This window comes from Mytilus edulis, chromosome 14 (genome assembly GCF_963676685.1).
Source record: "Mytilus edulis chromosome 14, xbMytEdul2.2, whole genome shotgun sequence".
Lineage (NCBI taxonomy): Eukaryota > Metazoa > Mollusca > Bivalvia > Mytilida > Mytilidae > Mytilus > Mytilus edulis.
The window spans coordinates 2728049-2748372 of NC_092357.1; the positions used below are offsets into that span (position 1 = coordinate 2728049).

General features: G+C 33.1%; 1 protein-coding gene across 1 annotated transcript in view; it reads right to left on the minus strand.

Moving 5' to 3' along the window:
- The window catches only part of LOC139503377 (ankyrin repeat and death domain-containing protein 1A-like), a 50022-nt gene extending 30771 nt beyond the window's left edge, over positions 1 to 19251 (minus strand). Inside the window, exons 1-4 of the mRNA XM_071293147.1 lie at positions 19207 to 19251; positions 18332 to 18430; positions 16898 to 16996; positions 2916 to 3017 (exon numbers count right to left, since the gene is read on the minus strand). Coding sequence (XP_071149248.1) covers positions 2916 to 3017; positions 16898 to 16996; positions 18332 to 18430; positions 19207 to 19251 — 345 coding nt within the window. The remainder of the gene's footprint in view (positions 1 to 2915; positions 3018 to 16897; positions 16997 to 18331; positions 18431 to 19206) is intronic.
- Positions 19252 to 20324: the final 1073 nt, after the last annotated feature.

Here is a 20324-nt window from a genome sequence, read left to right on the forward strand (position 1 = left end):
TATCTCAAAAATAAGAGAAAACACAAACGACTCAACGTTAAAATGCAACACACACAGAAACGAACAATATTATAACAATGGCCATCTTCCTGACTTGGTACAGGACACTTTTAAAGGGGGATAACAGTGGTGGGTTGAACCTGGTTTTATGGCATGCCAAACCTCGCACTTTAATGGCAAAGTTAAATATAACATTGAAATGACAACATAATATTACAGGACTAGAATACAAATAAAAAGGAGAACATACTAGACAAAGAAAAGCATGATTAATAGATAACAAAAAGCATCAGGTTTAAAATTCAATACGCCAAAAACGCATCTTGTCCACACAAGACTCACCAGTGACGCCCAGATATAAAAGATCGAAAGTGAAAAAAGTACAAAGTTGTACAGCACTGAAGATCAAAAGTTGAAAAGGTTTTGCCAAATACGGCATTGTTTGTATGCCCGGGATAAGAACATTGTTATTATATAGAACAATTTATGCTATTGCAAACAGTAAATTTTATCAAATGAATATGAAAGAGATATACATAATGAAACTGAAGTATTAACTAATTACAGAAAACTAAACCCGAATACATAACGCCCAGATATAAAAGATCGAAAGTGAAAAAAGTACAAAGTTGTACAGCACTGAAGATCAAAAGTTGAAAAGGTTTTGCCAAATACGGCATTGTTCATGCTATTGCAAACAGTAAATTTTAACAAATGAATGTGAAAGATATATTCATAATGAAACTGAAGTATTAACTTATCACAGAAAACTAAACCCGAACACATGATGCCAAGTTCAATACAGCATAGACACACCCGAATCAGTCCAGGCGTCAACGCAATTAAAAAAAAAAATGACGTCACATACGATGGCGGAAAGGCAAACGTTATGCCACATTTGAATTTATGAAACTTAGAAACAGCATGACGTCACACATGAAAAACTATAATTCAAAAGTGAGATAGAATTAGGATTGCTTTAAGATTATATTAGAACTAAAAACTGATAATTCATTAAAACAAAATGCATATTGCAATACTTATTAATAGCAATTAACTGTAATATATATATGTCCAGTTTGTTATGAATCCAACTTCAAACGTAATTAATCGTACAAAATTTACTATAATAAATAAAGGCGGTGATTAATTTTTCTATCCGTAACACCTAAATATAATAAAAAGACGTCAACACAAACTCAGACTTCATTTGGTAGTTTGTGTGCTTAACGTTTTTTCACAATTTTTATTCCTGTTTACCTAATACAAGAAATAATTGTAACAAGGGGCTGTTATGAAGTCTCACAAACAAAGCTCCCATTATAATTCCGCTGGTCGCCTGATATTGGGCAAGTCCAGTTCAAATTGGTTTGGTCTATTAGGGTAATATGCATAAGTGACGTCTATGGTTAAATCCTGTTTATGTCATACAAATCGTCTCCAAATGATGAACAGGAATAAATACGGTTTAGGAGTGGGGATCTGGACCGTTTACAAGTTCTAAGAAAAAGGGTGGGGTGGGGTGATTCTCAGAGGACTCTTTTATTTCATTAGATTTGTTTTATTGTCCCTTACAAGAATATATATATGTTTTGGGTTGTTGATCTTGACCATTTACCAGCTTCCAAAAATAGAGGTGTGGCTGACCCCTGTGGACTTCTGTATTTCATTTGATTTGTTTTATTATCCCATACAATAGTGTGTTTGGTTTAGGGATGGGGATCCCGACCGTCTTCAAGTTTCCAAACAGGAAGGGGTGTGGTGAACTTTAAGGACTACCCCTTTTTTATTTGTTTGTTTTATTGTGCAATACAAGAATATATTGGTTTCGGTTGGGGAACTTAACTGTTTACAAATTCTTAAACAGGAGGGGTGCAATAACCCAGAGGGACTCTCCAAATATTTCATTTGTTTGTTTTTTTGTCCAATACAAGGATACATTAGTTTCGGGTTGGGGAACATAACTGTTAACAAGTTTTCAAACAGTAGGGTGTGCATTTACCCAGAGGAACTCTACATTTGTATATTTCATCTGGTTTGTTTTATTGTCCAATAGAAGAATATATAAGGTTTAGGAGTGGCATCTCAACCGTTTATAAGTTCTCAATCAGAAGGGAGTAGGGTGCTACCCTGTGGATTTCCCCTATATTTCATTTGATTTGTTTTAATATTTCATACAAGAATACAATGTATTGCTTAGGGGTAAGGATCTCAACCGTTTACAAGTTCTCAAACAATGGGGTTGGGGTGATTCCCCCTTTATTTCATTTGATTTGTTTTATTGTCCCATACAAGAATATTTATGGTTAAGGGGTGAGGATCTCAACCGTTTACAGGTTTTCAACAGGAGGAGTGGGTAACCACCAGGGACCGCCCCTACCTTTACATTTGGTTACAGGTGTCTGTGTCTGTGTTTGTGTGTATATATTTTATTATAAACTTGGCAGTAAATACAGATAAATTGTATGTGTTATTCAAAAATTTGCAAGGATATTATCGATTTGTTTATATCAATTATCAAAATTTATGATATCAGCATTTGTGTATATTTATATGTTAATAAATGCAATATGCCTTAGAACTTATATTTTACAAATCAACTATAGATTATATTGAGGGCATCTTTTCGTCTTTGGAGGTAGAAAATTTAAGGTGCAGTTTATTCCCGACGAGAATATTTATTATTTCAACCAATGCATTGTTCAACTTGTAACAATCTTTAATGTTAGAACGATATATGAGATTCGTTCTGTTATTGTTAGGTAGATCTGCAGCTAATATGGATCACAAACTATGTCAACACAATATATGAATACACCGATTGATCCAAGCAGATGTTTTACTTAGTATATCTAATTATTAATAACAGAAACTTATGTTTAAGAAAACACACATGTACTTGTACTTGTACTTACGTGCTTATTTCGTATGTTTGGATCATAATCGTCGTCTAACAAAAGAGAAGCTATCGCCTGGTGATCTTTTTCGGCAGCTATATGTAATGCAGTATTTCCATTCTTGAAGGTAGAAAACATCAAATATTAAAGCGAATAACTATGGTTTAGTTAAAATCATTCGCATATGTATGTTTGCAACGAGTATATTTTCCATGTGTGATATTGATTATTATTGTATTTTCACACATTGATGATACCTGTTTGTATATATCTATTAAGTTAAGACAAGTCATGTCCCTGTATAAGCACTTATCTATGTTGTTTTAATTTAAATATTTCATTCCAAGCTTTCGTACAGGGTCACTGTAAGAGGAAGTCATGTGATCACACTTTAACACAAATAGAGTTTATTTAATAGTCCGGTAACTATCTTTTTTTACCTGCAGCTGCAATTGTTCGCGACAGAAAAAAAACAACATGTACTGCATTTGATTTGATATTGGATATATTGGTCAACAGGGATTAGATAAAGAACAAAATCAAATACATTGTAGTAGCACATTTGAGAAGTCATTTATCTCCTTTTGAAAGAGGGGCGAAAGATACCAGAGGGACAGTCAAATTCAAGATCGAAAATAAACTGACAACGCCAGGGCAATAGAATAAAAAGACAAACAGACAAATAGTAGTACACAAGACACAACATAGAAACTAAAGACAAAGCAACACGAACCTTACCTAACATTGGGCGTGTTCTCATGTGGTCCGAAAGGGTTAGCAGATCATGCTCCCATGTATCACCCGTCGTGTTGCTCATTTTATTTCAAACCCGGTAAATAGTCTTATTCGGTAGGTCACATTCGTGGCGAAAAAGGAAGTGGATTGGAGTCATGACATAAGGAACCTATCCGATATCAACTGGCGATAGCGTCTGTAAATTTTACTAAGGGAATATTTCAACTTCTCCATTAAGATCTGTTGGTTTAAAAGTGTCCTTGTGAGTAGCAACCTTATCAATAATCTTTCAAGGATATCATATATGTATAACAAACCCGGAAATAGTAATTAAGAGATATATACTCCTTATGCAGGCGCTGCTGGAATGTTTCTGCATCGAAATGGAAAGATCACAATTGGGAAGCTGAAATCATCTATTTTGTCGTAAAGTTTTGTTTGCAAATAAACTCATCATAGCACCGATCCTTATTGTCAATTTCCAGATGTAAATCAAGATATTAGGCCGATATAATTGTAACTGTTGTATTCATTATCAGTCAGTTTCAGATAATTTTTTTTTTTAATCAGAGTGATTTTTTACAATGTTGTATTCCTCCCCAAGATAAGATACCTGCATCTACTTTCGCTATTTTGTTTAATGAATTCCAACTCTTTCAATTTGTTCTTTTAGTTTGGAATGGGGAATACTTGTGTAAGGTGTAGAAAAGTCAAATGTTTTAATACTATTGCAAGATATGCAAGTCTTAGATTGCATGTACACTAAAAGATCTTTCGATTTTTTCATTACCTACATCTGATTCACGCCACCTATAGCATATACAGTTTAACAATAACTTTCAAGCCCAGCTTTTATTGCTGATAAACAGATGTTAATAATTTCAAAACGGGTTTCGTGAAGCACTTAGAAGACCCAGCAATTTTCAGTTGGTCGTAAGGACACTTGTGTAGGTGTCAGACCACCAATTACTCCCTCAAATTTAGAACGTATGTAAAAGTAGCCCTACTTTGACACAAAGTAGTACTGTTGATGTCATTGTTTACTTAAACCTACCAACTAATTTGCAGAAATGAAACTTTTGTGAACGAGAAATTTGTATAGACGATTTTGAGCCAAAATTTACTTGTCAATGAGTTTGCATGAAAAATTCAGGATTAATTTACTACATAGTATACTATTTTAAGATTTTAGGAAAACCAGGGGTTATTTTTGGAGTAGTTATTTTCTCAAAGGCAATACTTTCTTAAAAGATTTTAAACACGGATGGAAAATTGGCATGTAGAAAGGTGATGCATGTTCAACTCAAGATATACCTGGTTTCTAGTATATATATTCGAAAGCTGTGAAAATTGCAAACTTTGGTTGAACGGATAGGGATTTTTAATTGGTGGTCTGACACCTGTAGGCTGTAGTCAAGGTATCCATTATAGTGATGGAAGTTCTTCATTTTTTTGGTTGAAATTCCAAAGAAACATAGGACAGACCTATGATTATCCAGGATTTCCATTTCAACTCACCTGGCCTGAAGGGCCAAGTGAGCTTTTTCCCATCACTTTGCGTCCGTCGTCCGTCGTCGTTAACTTTTACAAAAATCTTCTCCTCTGAAACTACTTGGCCAAATTAAACCAAACTTGGCCACAATTATTATTAGGGTATTTAGTTTAAAAAATGTGTCCGGTGACCCGGCAAACCAACCAAGATGGCCGCCATGGCTAAAAATAGAACATAGGGTAAAATCCATTTTTGGCTTATAACTTAAAAACCAAAGCATTTAGAGCAAATCTGACATGGGGTGTAAATTGTTTACCAGGTTAAGATCTATCTGCCCTGAAATTTTCAGATGAATCGGACAACCCGTTGTTGGGTTGCTGCCCCTAAATTGGTAATTTTAAGGAAATTTTACTGTTTTTGGTTATTATCTTGAATACTATTATAGATAGAGATAAACTGTAAACATCAATAATATTCAGCAAAGTAAGATCTACAAATAAGTTAACCTGACCGAAATGGTCAGTTGACCCCTTTAGGAGTTATTGCCCTTTATAGTCAATTTTTAACCATTTTTCGAAAATCTTAGTATGCTTTTACAAAAATCTTCTCCTCTGAAACTACTTGGCCAAATTAATCCAAACTTGACCACAATCATCATTTGGTTATCGAGTTTTAAAAATGTGTGACGTGGTCCTGCCAATCAACCAAGATGGCCGCCATTGCTAAAAATAGTACATAGGGGCGAAATGTATATTTTGGCTTATAACTCTAAAACCAAAGCATTTAGAACAAATCTGACAGTGGGTAAAGTAATCTACTGGGTCAAGATCTATCTGTCATAAAATTTTCAGACAAATTGGACACCCAGTTGTTGGGTTTACTGCCCCTGAATTAGTAATTTTAAGAAAATTTTGCAGTTTTTGCTTATTATCTTGCTTATTATTATAGATAGAGATAAACTGTAAACATCTGATGTTCAGCAAAGTAAGATGTACAAATGAGTCAACATGACCAAAATTGTCAATTATAACATGACGTCTATCAAACGCTTTGAGTACACACCCGTGGTAAAATATGAATATATTGCCAGTGCTGTTCCGATTGTACTATGTTTTTTTATGAATGAGATACCCGACGTCATAGAACAATGACGTTAGAATGTAAGCATTTTACGGGAAAATACACGCTTGTGAATCCGAAAATCATCACAAGGAAACATACACAAATGATGCTAAAATGTGGCAAAAGCCCTTTATTGTACATCATATAAGACATATAAATAAATTATCATTCAAATTCATCCAAAACTGTCTAAATACATTATTTTAAATAGTTTAATAGGTACTGGCATGAAAATACGGAATTTTTTTGTGTTATTAAAATTTGCTGTTACAAAATGATAGAAATTATTATAAATTAAGGAATGCATCTCCCTCATGCAAAGCTCTGATTCCTTTCCCGGATTTGGCTATACTTTTTGGACCTTTTGGATTATAGCTCTTCATATTTTATATAAGCTTTAGATTTCAAATATTTTGGCCACGAGCATCACTGAAGAGACATGTATTGTCGAAATGCGCATCTGGTGCAAGAAAATTGATACCGTTAATTTTATTACTATTACTGGGTCGATGCCTCTGCTGGTGGACTATTAGTCCCCGAGGGTATCACCAGCCCAGTAGCCAGTACTTCGGTACTGGCATGAAAATACGGATTTTTTTGTGTTATTAAAATTTGCTGTTACAAAATGATAGAAATTATTATAAATTAAGGAATGCATCTCCCTCATGCAAAGCTCTGATTCCTTTCACGGATTTGGCTATACTTTTTGGACCTTTTGGATTATAGCTCTTTATCTTTTATATAAGCTTTGGATTTCAAATATTTTGGCCACGAGCATCACTGAAGAGACATGTATTGTCGAAATGCGCATCTGGTGCAAGAAAATTGATACCGTTAATTTTATTACTATTACTGGGTCGATGCCTCTGCTGGTGGACTATTAGTCCCCGAGGGTATCACCAGCCCAGTAGCCAGTACTTCGGTACTGGCATGAAAATACGGATTTTTTTTTGTGTTATTAAAATTTGCTGTTACAAAATGATAGAAATTATTATAAATTAAGGAATGCATCTCCCTCATGCAAAGCTCTGATTCCTTTCACGGATTTGGCTATACTTTTTGGACCTTTTGGATTATAGCTCTTCATCTTTTATATAAGCTTTGGATTTCAAATATTTTGGCCACGAGCATCACTGAAGAGACATGTATTGTCGAAATGCGCATCTGGTGCAAGAAAATTGATACCGTTAATTTTATTAAGCATGTCACTAATGCAGTTTGCTCCGTTCTTTTACGCTAGTTTATTAGTGCGTTTATTTATGGGAACGGCAAATATTTGCCTACACCTAGAGCGCTTCGATCCAAAAGAATTGCCGTATGTGTCCTATCAGAATCGAAATAATTCATGGGGGCTTGAATATATCTAGATTTTACCACGGGTTGTCCCTTTATGCCAATATTTTACCCCTCGCTATCGCTCAGGGGTAAAATATTTGTCATAAAAGGCCAACCCGTGGTAAAATCACGATATATTCCAGCCCCCATGAATTATTTCTTAATTAACCCATTAAGGAGTTATTGCCCTTTATAGTCAATTTTTAACCATTTTTCTAAAATTTTAGTATTCTTTTAAAAAATCTTCTCCTCTGAAACTACTGGGCCAAATTTAACCAAACTTGGCCACAATCATCATTTCGGTATCTAGTTTTAAAAATGTGTGGCGTGGTCCTGCCAACCAACCAAGAAGGCTGCCATGGCTAAAAATAGTACATATGGGCGAAATGTAGATTTTGGCTTATATCTCTGAAACCAAAGCATGTAGAGCAAATCTGACATGGGGTAAATTGTTTATCAGGTCAAGATCTATCTGCCCTGAAATTCTCAGACAAAACAGACAACCTGTTGTTGGGTTGCTGCCCCAGAATTAATAATTTTAAGGAAATTTTGCAGTTTTTGGTTATTATCTTGAATATTGTAATAGATAGAGATAAACTGTAAACAGCAATAATGTTCAGCAAAGTAAGATCTACACATAAGTCAAATGACCAAAATTGTCAGTTTACACCTCAAGGAGTTATTGCCCTTTATAGTAATTTTTTAACAATTTTCATAAATTTTTTTAATTTTTGTAAATTTTTAGAATATATTTTCCACTGTAAATACTGGGCCAAGTTCATTATAGATAGAGATAATTGTAGCAAGAAGAATGTCCAGTAAAGTAAGATCTACAAACACATCATGATCTCCAAAACACAATTTTGTCATGAATTAATCTGTGTCCATAGTTTAGTATGCACATATACCAAGATGAGCGCCATAAACTCTTGGGAGCCTCTGGTTAGTAAGTGTCGTGAGGGTATATGTTAAGTTTCCAAATGCATTGTCAATACCTCATTCATTTACCCAGCATTTTATGTAATAAGATTTATTCACCAAAACGAGTTTCTTTGGGACTTAATCTGCAGGGACAAAAACATATTTTTCATGGAGGTTGGACAAGTGTTTTGCATCAATTTGGTTTTTAAAGATTGATAAAGGCTGGGTATTGATATACCCAATTACTTTCCAAATTCTGATTTTTATCAACGACCTTACAGCTTTGATTCATTCGGAAATAGTATCTTAGTCTTCTTTCTTGCTTTCAGCACATTGCCTTTTATAATCTTCGACTGAATACATCAGTATTTTTAAGTTGTATTTTTCAATTGGTGGATCTAGGCTCAAGATATTGCAGACCTTTGGATAACACATTCCTGGAAGGAAGTGTTATTGATAATGTTGAGGTCTCCGGTTATAAATTAGTTAAGCAGTGTACAGATGGGTGCAGTCCTAAATTGTACAGCTAGTTAACTTCATAAGCAGACTTTATGACTGGTTAAAGTTAACCTTTGACCGGTTTTATGACTGCTGTGAACAGTCCTAGGACAGAATTTGTGTTAACTTGGAAAGCAGACTTGATCCTAGGAATGTTTAATGATTGCCCGAAAGGTTAACTTTATGACAGGTCCATGGCCAAAATTGAAGTTAACTTTGTACGAGTAGTCCATCACACAAGTTAACTTATAACCAGGTCTGCTATCAAAAATCAAACAAGATCTGTTCTTGTAAAAATTAACTTTGGTTTGATCCATGATAAAGTTAACATGATCCAAAGTTAACTTTGGTCTGTTCCGCTCCTTTAAGATAAAGTTAACTTAATCCCAAGTTCACTTGAGATAAATTTAACTAAAACCCAAGTTAACTTTGGTCTGGTCTGCTTTTCAAAGATAAAGTTAACATAATGCATAGTTAACTTTTACACAGGACTGCTTTTATTGTATGTATCAACGTGGTAAAGAATATCCAAGAGACCGATTAAAAAACAGAGCTGTCCCCAAGACTGACAGGACTTCTCTGTCATATAATAGCAAACTTGTCCACAGGTCTAGTATGCGTTGGTCAGGTCAAGCAGACCTGTCCGCAGGTTTGATCTGGTCAAGCAGACCTTTTCACAGGTCGGGTCTGGTCGAGCAGACCTGTTCACAGGTCTGGTCTGGTACATTCAAGCATATTTTTTTACTCAAGATACCGTTTTGATGAGTGACAAATTATTGTATTGTTAGGTGACTTTAATAAAAAAAAATAGTTGTCTTTTGTTCTTTGGTTGTATTTTTATTTTTTGAAAACAACTGGGGTAATTAAAAGTGTAATTTTTATTTCAGTGATCGAACTATCATTTACCTGTAAGAATCAGTTATGCTACCTTTAGCTGTCCAATATTTTTTACAAAAAAAGGTTATTCTTAAGAAATATTGGTCTGCGAAAGGTAACATAATGGTTTCTTAAAGGTAAATGATAGTTCAATCAATGAAATAAAGAACGGGTAAAACAATTGAATGACGATACAACAATGTTTTAATGTCTTATCTGATAGTAATATGTTTTAAACTTAGCACCAGGTGAATAATACACAATGGCCCCGATTTTCTCACCTACTGTCACGTGCATATAACATCTAATATAACAGATATGTAACAGTCATATTAAACCGAAGGATATTCATTTACTGTAACATAACAGCATATGTGGGGTTCGTAATCTAGACACACGTATCAATTTTTCTTATATTTTTTCATTTTATAAATGATCGGTTCTGTACAATATGGCGTTAATTAAGAACAAGGGAATACAATATATTGTCAGCTTATTTTCTATTAAATTTCTGATAAATGCCAATATATGTAAACTGTCGTCTGCAAGTTTTTGTCCTGCTTTTTTCACAGTAAAATGTTCCAAAACATGTTCATGAAGAACTGACACATCTAGAGGTGGAGGCCCAATATACCAAGCATAAACAAAAACAATATTTATTTAGTATTTTGAATAACATGAACGACTTTCAATGTCAAAGACTAACATGATGACGATCATAACATGGAAAATAAAGACGAAGACGATGACGAAAACGTTAATCAATTAACACAATGGACTGATAAAGAGAATGATTAATTTCTATACATTATTATATTAATCACAAAAAACGGATCCATGACCAAAAGTGATGTCAAAATAGAAAGACACTTTATCATACCTATTGGTGCAATGCGGTACCTAGCATACATTATCCATAAAGACCTGGACAAATTTTTAGTAAGAATTTTTAGGAAACTTGTTGGATAATGCACACACAGTTTATAGTGTATCCATTATAGCTTATATATGTACCATAGGGATACCAAACTTACTATACGGTACATAAATTATGATATGTTGTGTATTTTGATCAAAGATATATATGGGTGCTGATCCAGAGCTGATTGTGTCCCCTCACTAATTTGTTTATGAAGTTTAATAATGATAAGCAAGTTACCCCCGTCTATTCGATTACTGGATAATTCGAACTATGTCATTCTATTAAAAATATCAGAACCAATCAATCAGACTGTTAAGTGCCTCAAATGTCTTCAATGTAATGTTATATCATTTTAACAAGCACCACTAAGCACTCCTCTGTACTATAGTAAACAGTAGTTGAAAAATTGCATGCATGGTCAAACACATGTACAAACGCACTGTCTGTTTTTTTTCCCGTTTCATTGTGATATTAATTTTAAAGACTAATTTTTAGAACAAATGATTAGTTTTAATAAGATATTTTATTTTCATCACGGTCACCTATATATAAATGTATGCTTCTAATTTTGTTTATTGAAATAAAGTTGTAAAGTAAGTAGTTCCTTTAGAAATATTGACAAGTTTTAAGCACTCTTGAACTTAAAAACGAGAAAATAATAGTTTTCTACTCTGTTATCTATGATACAAATGAGACGATTGCCAATAAGACAACGATCCATCAAAATTAAAATGAAGTGGACGTACGTAATAATAAAAGAGGGAAGAAATTTACCTGAAGGAGAGTCAAACTCATAGATAGAAAATACTATGACAACGCCATGGTTAAAATCAAAAAGACAAGCAGATAATTTATCGTACAGAAGACACATAAGATAAGTAACCATAGGCTTTCAACAATGTCAAAAACATTTAATGTATTGTCGGCTATAAATGACCGGGACAACTATCAACCTATTTCATAACAAAACAAGTTACGAAAAACTAATATGACAGACATGAACCAACGACAAACAATGATGTACAGAACCCAGCTGTAGGACATACATAATTAAGCGGGGTGAATATGTTTATTAACTCTTAATTCTACCTTTAACCTTGTATAGTTGTGTTCAGGGTTTCCGCTGGCGGTCGTCATTTTCGGAATTTGCGAACAAATAATAATTGTGGCGATTAAAATTCGTCATTGGCGAAAGAATTTGGCGAAAGAAATATATATAACGATTTATTTTCAACCATCTTGTTTATTTACTTTTTTCGGGTTTTCGGACTTTACTTGATCCGACAATACTCGTATTCACCTTAAACTCGTTAAGATTTTGAGAGAAAATCAATTATCAGCTGATTGCATTTTATAGCTATCAACTAATTAATAAAGGTGTTGATTGTATTATATGACATAATGATATGGTTAAATGGCGCACGTCACATGTCACATAAAGGATTTATTAACCACTTTGCGACGTACTTGTTTGAAGCAAAATTTTGACGACTCCTCTCCTTTTTTTAATGATAGTCCAGACAAGAAAACTGTTGTTATGAAGAAAAATGTACAAAAGAAAGAAAGGTCTCCGATTTAAAACTAAATTATTTAACTTTGATATCGATAATTGATTTGAGTGGGTACTTAAAAGTCTATTCAGTGAAGTCTTACATTTTTACGATGGTCTAGAAAAACAAAACTGTCGTTATGAAGAAATCTATACCAAAGGGAACTACCCCTCGAATGATAGTAACCCTTCAATGTAATGACTACAACTTATATTAGGGATCAATTTCAAGTGAGAAAACATGTTTTGTTGTAAAAACCACTTCTTAGTACAAAAGGGCACATGTTTTTATTTTTGAAGAAACTTTCTCAAACAACTGTAAATCTTTCAGGTATCCAAGATTTTTCTATATTCTAAGACATATATCTTCTGTATTTTAAAAGTACGTGGCCTCCCTTCTTTTAAAGTTGTTCAAAATATTATCAAGCCCTATAAAGGTCTTTTTTTTAAAGTTTAAGGTTTAATGTTTAGTATTTGTCGAGTCATTACAATATAGACAAGTTTGAGAGAATAATCATAGATAACAATTATCTTATTTAGAGGTGGGGGTGGGGGAAGAAAATTTTAAAAGAAAAATAGATTTGTGTTACTTAGCGACAAAGTTTAATAAAGTGACGAAAAATATATTGTGTTGGCGAAAGAGGTTTTTCCGTTGAAAAGGGACTAAATCGTTAGAACGATACAAAACAGACACACATTAATAAAATAAAAACCAGACCCCCTTTGGAAATAGATATTACAAAATTAGTCATAACACATCATGTTTTCAGTTAATGGTCGTGTATGCATCCGTGTGAAGCTGATATGCAAAGGATTCAAATATAAAGCAAACCTGGTGATTATTAGTAATGTGGATTACTAACTCTGATTGTATTAATAAAAAGTTAAGGATGTTTCAACTGTCAGGAATTATAAAGCGTATCTAGTAAAAAGTAAACTCACAAAAATATTGAACTCCGAGGAAAATTCAAAAAAACAAAAGTTCCTAATCAAATAGCAAAATCAAAAGTACAAACACATCAAACGAATGGATAGCAACTGTCATACATGGTGCCTTTAACTAGCTATTATTTGTGTGTTTCTCTGTCTAATAAGTTCTCCCAATTATTTATATTGTAGTCCTGTCATGTAATGTTGTAATTTTAATGTTATATTAAACATTGCCATACAAGTTGGAGGTATGGCATGCCATACAACTAGACTCAACCCACCATGTTTTCATCTTAAAATTTCCGGTACCAAGTCAGGAAAATGTTCATTGTTTTATAATAATTCGTTTTGTGTGTGTTACATTTTAATATCGTGTTACTGTTGTGTCGGAGTTCCTTCTTCTATTTAATGCGTTTCCCTCAGTTTATGTTTGTAATCCGGATCTGTTTTTTTTTTCACAATCAATTGATGTATTTCGAACAGCAGTATACTACGGTTGATTTTATTCAAGTTCCTGTCCTGATATAGACAACTTTATGTAGAAAATGGTGCATTTAATTTAGTTTTAAACCTATATGAAGCTTAATCTCTCACTTGCATAACCATGATAACAGTCGCATGTAGTTCCATTATATTAACAACGAAGGGTGAAATAAAAACCCAAACAGACATAGTAGATAAAAGATGTCAGCTGCCACCGCTGGTGGACGTTTCGTCCCCGAAGGTATCACCAGCCCAGTAGTCAACACTTCGGTGTTGACATGAATATCAACAATGTGGTCATTTTTATAAATTTACTGTTTACAAAACTTTGAATTTTCGAAAAACTAAGGAGTCGATGCCACTGCTGGTGGACGTTTCGTCCCGGAAGGTATCACCAGCCCAGTAGTCAACACTTCGGTGTTGACATGAATATCAATAATGTGGTCATTTTTATAAATTTACTGTTTACAAAACTTGGCACAACTTTTGGAATTTTGGACCCTCAATGATCTTCAAGAAAAGAGGGACGAAAGATACCAAAGGGACAGTCAAACTCATCAATCTAAAACAAACTGACAACGCCATGGCTAGAAATGGAAAAGACAAACAGAAAAACAATAGCTCACACGAAACAACATAGAAAACTAAAGAATAAACAACACGAACCCCACCTAAAACTAGGGGTGATCTCAACTTTGTACTTGTTTGGTTTTATAAATATTTTAATTTGAGCGTCACTGATGAGTCTTATGTAGACGAAACGAGCGTCTGGCGTACTAAATTATAATCCTGGTACATTTGATAACTATTAACACCACTGGGTCGATGCCACTGCTGGTGCGCGTTTCGTCCCCGAGGGTATCACCAGCCCAGTAGTCAACACTTCGGTGTTGACATGAATATCAATAATGTGGTCATTTTTATAAATTTACTGTTTACAAAACTTTGAATTTTTCGAAAAAACTAAGGATTTTCTTATCCCAGGCATAGATTACCTTAGCCGTATTTGGCACAATTTTTTGGAATTTTGGATCCTCAATGCTCTTCAACTTTGTACTTCTTTGGTTTTACACATATTTTGATTTGAGTGTCACTGATGAGTCTTATGTAGACGAAACGCGCGTCTGGCGTACTAAATTATAATCCTGGTACCTTTGATAACTATCAGCAGCCAACATTGTGTTAAAATCTTAATCACTATACAAAAGATTAATACAGAAGCACACAATTGAATATTAACTAAAAGCTAAAGACAATAATATTCGATCTGATTCTCAATGTCATTTAACAAGGGAAAACATAACTACCCTCATATTAAGGAAATATAATTAATTTCTTACCAAATTATCAACTTGTATTTCTTCAATAGTGAAACACTTGTCTAATGATGATTAACTGGACAGTGATATACATCTTTTATTATTTGTATTTCAAAATATTAAATGCGCTACGGGCTTTGTTTTACATCATGTACATATATGCATGAAACAAGAATATCCCACTTTATTGTGATTAGTAAAATGGGATACATTATGGTTGCACTTTGTAAATACATCTGTTTCACAAACCACGTCATGTATGGGGAGATGTATATTATTCGTGTTTTCTTTACTTCTGGATCTCTTCAAAAAGACATAATTTAGAAATTGTACCGGTATGAATACAAAATAACAAGCTAGAGATACAAACATTACCTCAATGAAATAAAATAAATACTAATGTGTTTTATCATTGATATGAATTATATATTCCATATTTACAGAACCATCAGAAGAAAATATTAAGCAAATGAGTTGCCGGATTGACAACATTAAAAAATACAGAGGCAAATGCCCGACAAACGTTGGTCATAAAAAGAGATCATTTCACCTGTCAATGCTGTATTCTCATGACTTAGGAGTCATGCATATCAATTTATCTGTGAATACAATTATTTTATAGTTATAAAGGTATTTGTATAGTAAACAACAGCTGTACTAAGGAGTTAAATAAAAAAAAAAAAAACAGATGCTAGCAGTCAGTACTATCAATCTTTTAATGAATTCATACATCAGAGTGGAAACCTCATAAAAACAAATTGTGGAAATATGACTTTTCTAAACACATCTAGTTTATATATTTGATACATTATGTTAGATGTATGATATTGTTATGACACGATTATTAAACTAGCCATTTAACGGCAGAAATTGTTAAAGTTTATTGGTAGTCTTACAGTAAGAGGTGGACTGGAGACAGATGCAGAATTTAATACTTTCTATGATCTTGAATGTAGGAATGACCTACTTATATACTTTACATTTTATAGTGTACTTACATAGATATAGGAAGACGTGGTGTGAATGCCAATGAAACAACTCTCAATCCAAATAACAATTTATAAAAGTAAACCATTACATGTTTTAAAGTTGTTATCAAAAAAGTTTAAAACATGTTATATAGACATTGCAGGTCTTGTCATATTACGATTGTCTTATTGTTAGTAAATGTTACAGGGAATATTTCGTCAATATCTACTTCTTTTATCATTGTTGTAGACTTTGTTGACCGGTAATGAATTAAACTGATCTAATAAAAAGATTTGCAGTTTTTTGTTTGATGAGGAAACATTTACAATTGTCAATATGCATATTTCTAAATTACCCTTGTCTTTAAAGTTTTCAAAACAATAGTATAATTCAACCTACGTCGTAGCCATATGGCTACCTAGCGAGCAATGCTCAAATAATTTTTATTTGGTTTAAATTTTCAGTACATGTCAGTTGAATATTGTTTATGTTTTATGTTTTTGATATAATGATATAATCTCATGACATTTAACTTGTCATTGTAAGCTTTATCACTAAACTTGTGACAACATAACCTTGTGTTTTCTCGACAAAGTGTGACCACAACCTTAGGAATTTTTTTACGTCAACAAACTTTTTAAATGTTCAGCATTAAACAATGTTTGTTATGGAAGATTCTAATTTGTCACTTTTCACAAATTTTGCAACCTTACTTTACTGAAGAGTATCCACACACACACTAGAAAGCTAATTGTGTCTAGTTTGACATCACATATGATGCAGTAAATGAATGTTTTGGTATTGCCGATAATTCGATATGATTGTAAGTTTAACTTATAATCCACTGACCTGATTCTGTATATTGAGATCAATGCCACCATTAATCAGCAACTTGACGATTTCTATGTATCCTTGCATTACAGCAAAGTGAAGCGCAGTGTTACCAAGCTGGATTGAAAAAAAAATACAATTTTAACATACTATGAAATGAAACAGGAAGCAACTTGTTGGACTCAAGGAAGTAAAACAGCATAGACTGGCACTTAGCTTAAAGTCAAACTGGTACCCGATGTCAGAGTTTTATATGAATTTGTCATTAGTTAATATTGCAAGGTGCATGGATGCATTTAAGCTTAATGATTATTATACATGGATTGCTTATTGTTTAGGGATCAGCTAAAGCCGGACTACAGCTGCGGGAGTTTTTCTCGCTGTGTAGAGGACCCAATGGTGACATTGATATTGTTATTTTAGAGTACAGTATAAAAGGAGATTTGGTTTGATTGACATCGACACCCCTATCCACCTACGATTAAATGAAGTGAATGTAAACATTTATAAGAAATCGTAAGGCCTTCAACAATGGAAACCATAAAGCACGTTGCGGGGTTAAACGTATTGATATGCACTCAAGCCTCGCTTAACATGGGACAGTTGTTTAACAGCACAGCATATAAACATACTATACTAATAAATTCAAAAGGCTTAAATCGTCAGATTGGAGAAAAACACCAAACAGTAATATTTAACTGATGTGTTGTTTATGCATCTGTTGTCTCTGTTAACAAAAAAACCCTACATATCACAGATACACGAATAGCTTATCTATGAAAACAAACGTATTGATGACAAAACAACAGTATTTATATTTTAATGTTAAGTCCAACATATTATGCTTCAAATTTCTATTTTTGCGCCAATTGTCGAAGCTATAATTCCTAGATGTACAATCGTAATAACAATGCTAAATTATGTTTTCTTAATGATATATACAAATATAGTGTCTTATAAAATAGAAGGAATAGGCACAATATAACAGGCATCGAAAACTATATTAGCATGTGAACTATGAACATCTATCAAAGCTAAAGGCTTATACGACTTTCCCGAATGATGACGACTATAACACAGAAGATGATGACGCCGTCGATGAAGTGTTTTCTAGAATGTCCTCCATCCGCAACACTCAGACATAACATTTAACAAACATGGACGCGTACATACGATGTAACGTGTGGTTGTATATGACAAAATAGACGCTCACAAAATAGTCAGACTAATTTTGTTCAAGTAGATATGGTTCAGGTAACAGGTATTAATAAAATACAGAACTCTAAATTTAATATAAAAAGGAGGTAGTCAGTAAAATTTGAAGACATGAAAAGTTATATTTAGTTAACAAACATTGCGTCCAGTTCGACATCAGGTATGGTGCAGTAAATGAATGTATTGGTATTGCTGATATTTCAATATAATTGTAAGTTTAACTTTTGATCCACTGACCTGACCCTGTATATTGAGATCAATGCCACCATCAATAAGCATATTGACTATTTCTGTGTTTCTGTGATCTACAGCATTGTGAAGAGCAGTGTCACCAACCTGAATTGAAAAAAATACAATTTTAACATAATATGAAATACACAGGAAGCAAACCATCGGACTAAAGGAAGTAAAACAGCATAGACTGGCACTTAGCGTAAAATAAAACTGGTACCCCAGATCAGAGTTTTATACGAATTTGTCATTAGTTAATATTGCATGGTGCATGGGTGCATTTATTCTTAATGAAAATACATGGAATGATTATTGTTTAGGGATCAGCTTAAGCCCGACTCCAGCTGCGGAAGTTTTTCTCGCTGTGTTGAGGATCCAATGGTGACATTGATATTGTTATTTCACAGTATAGTATAAAAGGAGATTTTGAGTGATTGACATCGAGACCCCTATCCACCTACGTTTAAATGAAGTGGATGTAAACATTTATAAGAAATCGTAAGACCTTCAACATCGAAAACAAACCATAAAGCACGTGGCCGGGTTAAATGTATTTATATGCTCTCAACGTACCCTAAACACGGGAAAGTTGTTAAACAGCACGGTATATGAACATACTATACTAATAAATTCAAAAATGCTTAAATCATCAGATTGGAGAAAAAAAACCAAACAAAAATATATAACTGACTTGTTGTTTATGCATCTCTTGTCTCTGTTAACAAAAAAAAAAACACTTATTACGAATACACGACTAGATTATCTATCAATACAAACGTATTGATGACAAAGCAACATAATTTATATTTAAAATGGTAAGTCCGACATTATAAGCACGTATCATGTTGTGTTGTGTTTGGTTTTGTTTATTATTTACTTACCTTGTTCTGTGCATTGATATTAATACCAGCATCAATAAGCAACATGGTGATTTCCGTGTTTCTTTTTTGTGCAGCATTGTGAAGTGCAATTTTACCATTCTGTACATAATTACATAGAACAGTTTAATCATATCAGTGAATGATAAGGATAGCAAATTATATCCTATAACATAATAAAACAACACAATGTCACACTATTACAAATGAATAATATCATGAATATGTTATCAAGAAACTATCATTAGTACATTATATTTTATGTAATTTGACGAAAATGAGTTCAATAAATTAGAATAAAAAGGTCATCATCTGTCGTGTTATTTCCTTGTTCAGTTCGCTAATGATGGAAGGTTATTATGGCTGAGGAAGAATTTCAGATATGATTTCTGACAAACTTTTGTCATAATGGCCAATATCAATTCGATAATAAGATTTGACACGTGATACACCACAATAACTACGTTAAAAAGGATAAATACTAGTACTATCATTGAAATCAATAGTTTTGATCTTTTTATAATTAGATTTTTTTTTTCGTTGAAAAACTTATTATTTAATAACGTCAGTTGAGTGAATATATCATTTTCTTTGAAGTTACCCGATATCAGAGTTTTATACGAATTTGTCATTAGTTAATATTGCATATCTTGTCTCTGCTAACAAACAAACAAACACACATTACAGATACACGAATTACGTTATCTATGAATAAACACGTATTGACGACAAATCAACAGTATTTAAATTTAAAATGTTAATTCTGACATATTATGCTTTACATTTCTTTTTTGGCGATAACGATTTTTGATAACGATAGCAAATTATGTCCTATAACAGAATAAAACAACACCATGTCGCACTATTACAATAAAATGTTATCAAGAAATTATCATTAGTACGTTATATTGGTATGTAATTTGACGAAAATAAGTGCAATAAATTAGAATTAAAAAGCTCATCATTTGTCGTGTTATTTCTTTGTTCAGTTCGCTAATGATGGAAGGTTATTATGACTGAGGAAGAATTTCAGATATCATTTCTGACACACTTTTCTCATAATGCCAATATAAATTCGATAACTATTAACATTAGACACGTAATGCACCATAATAACTACG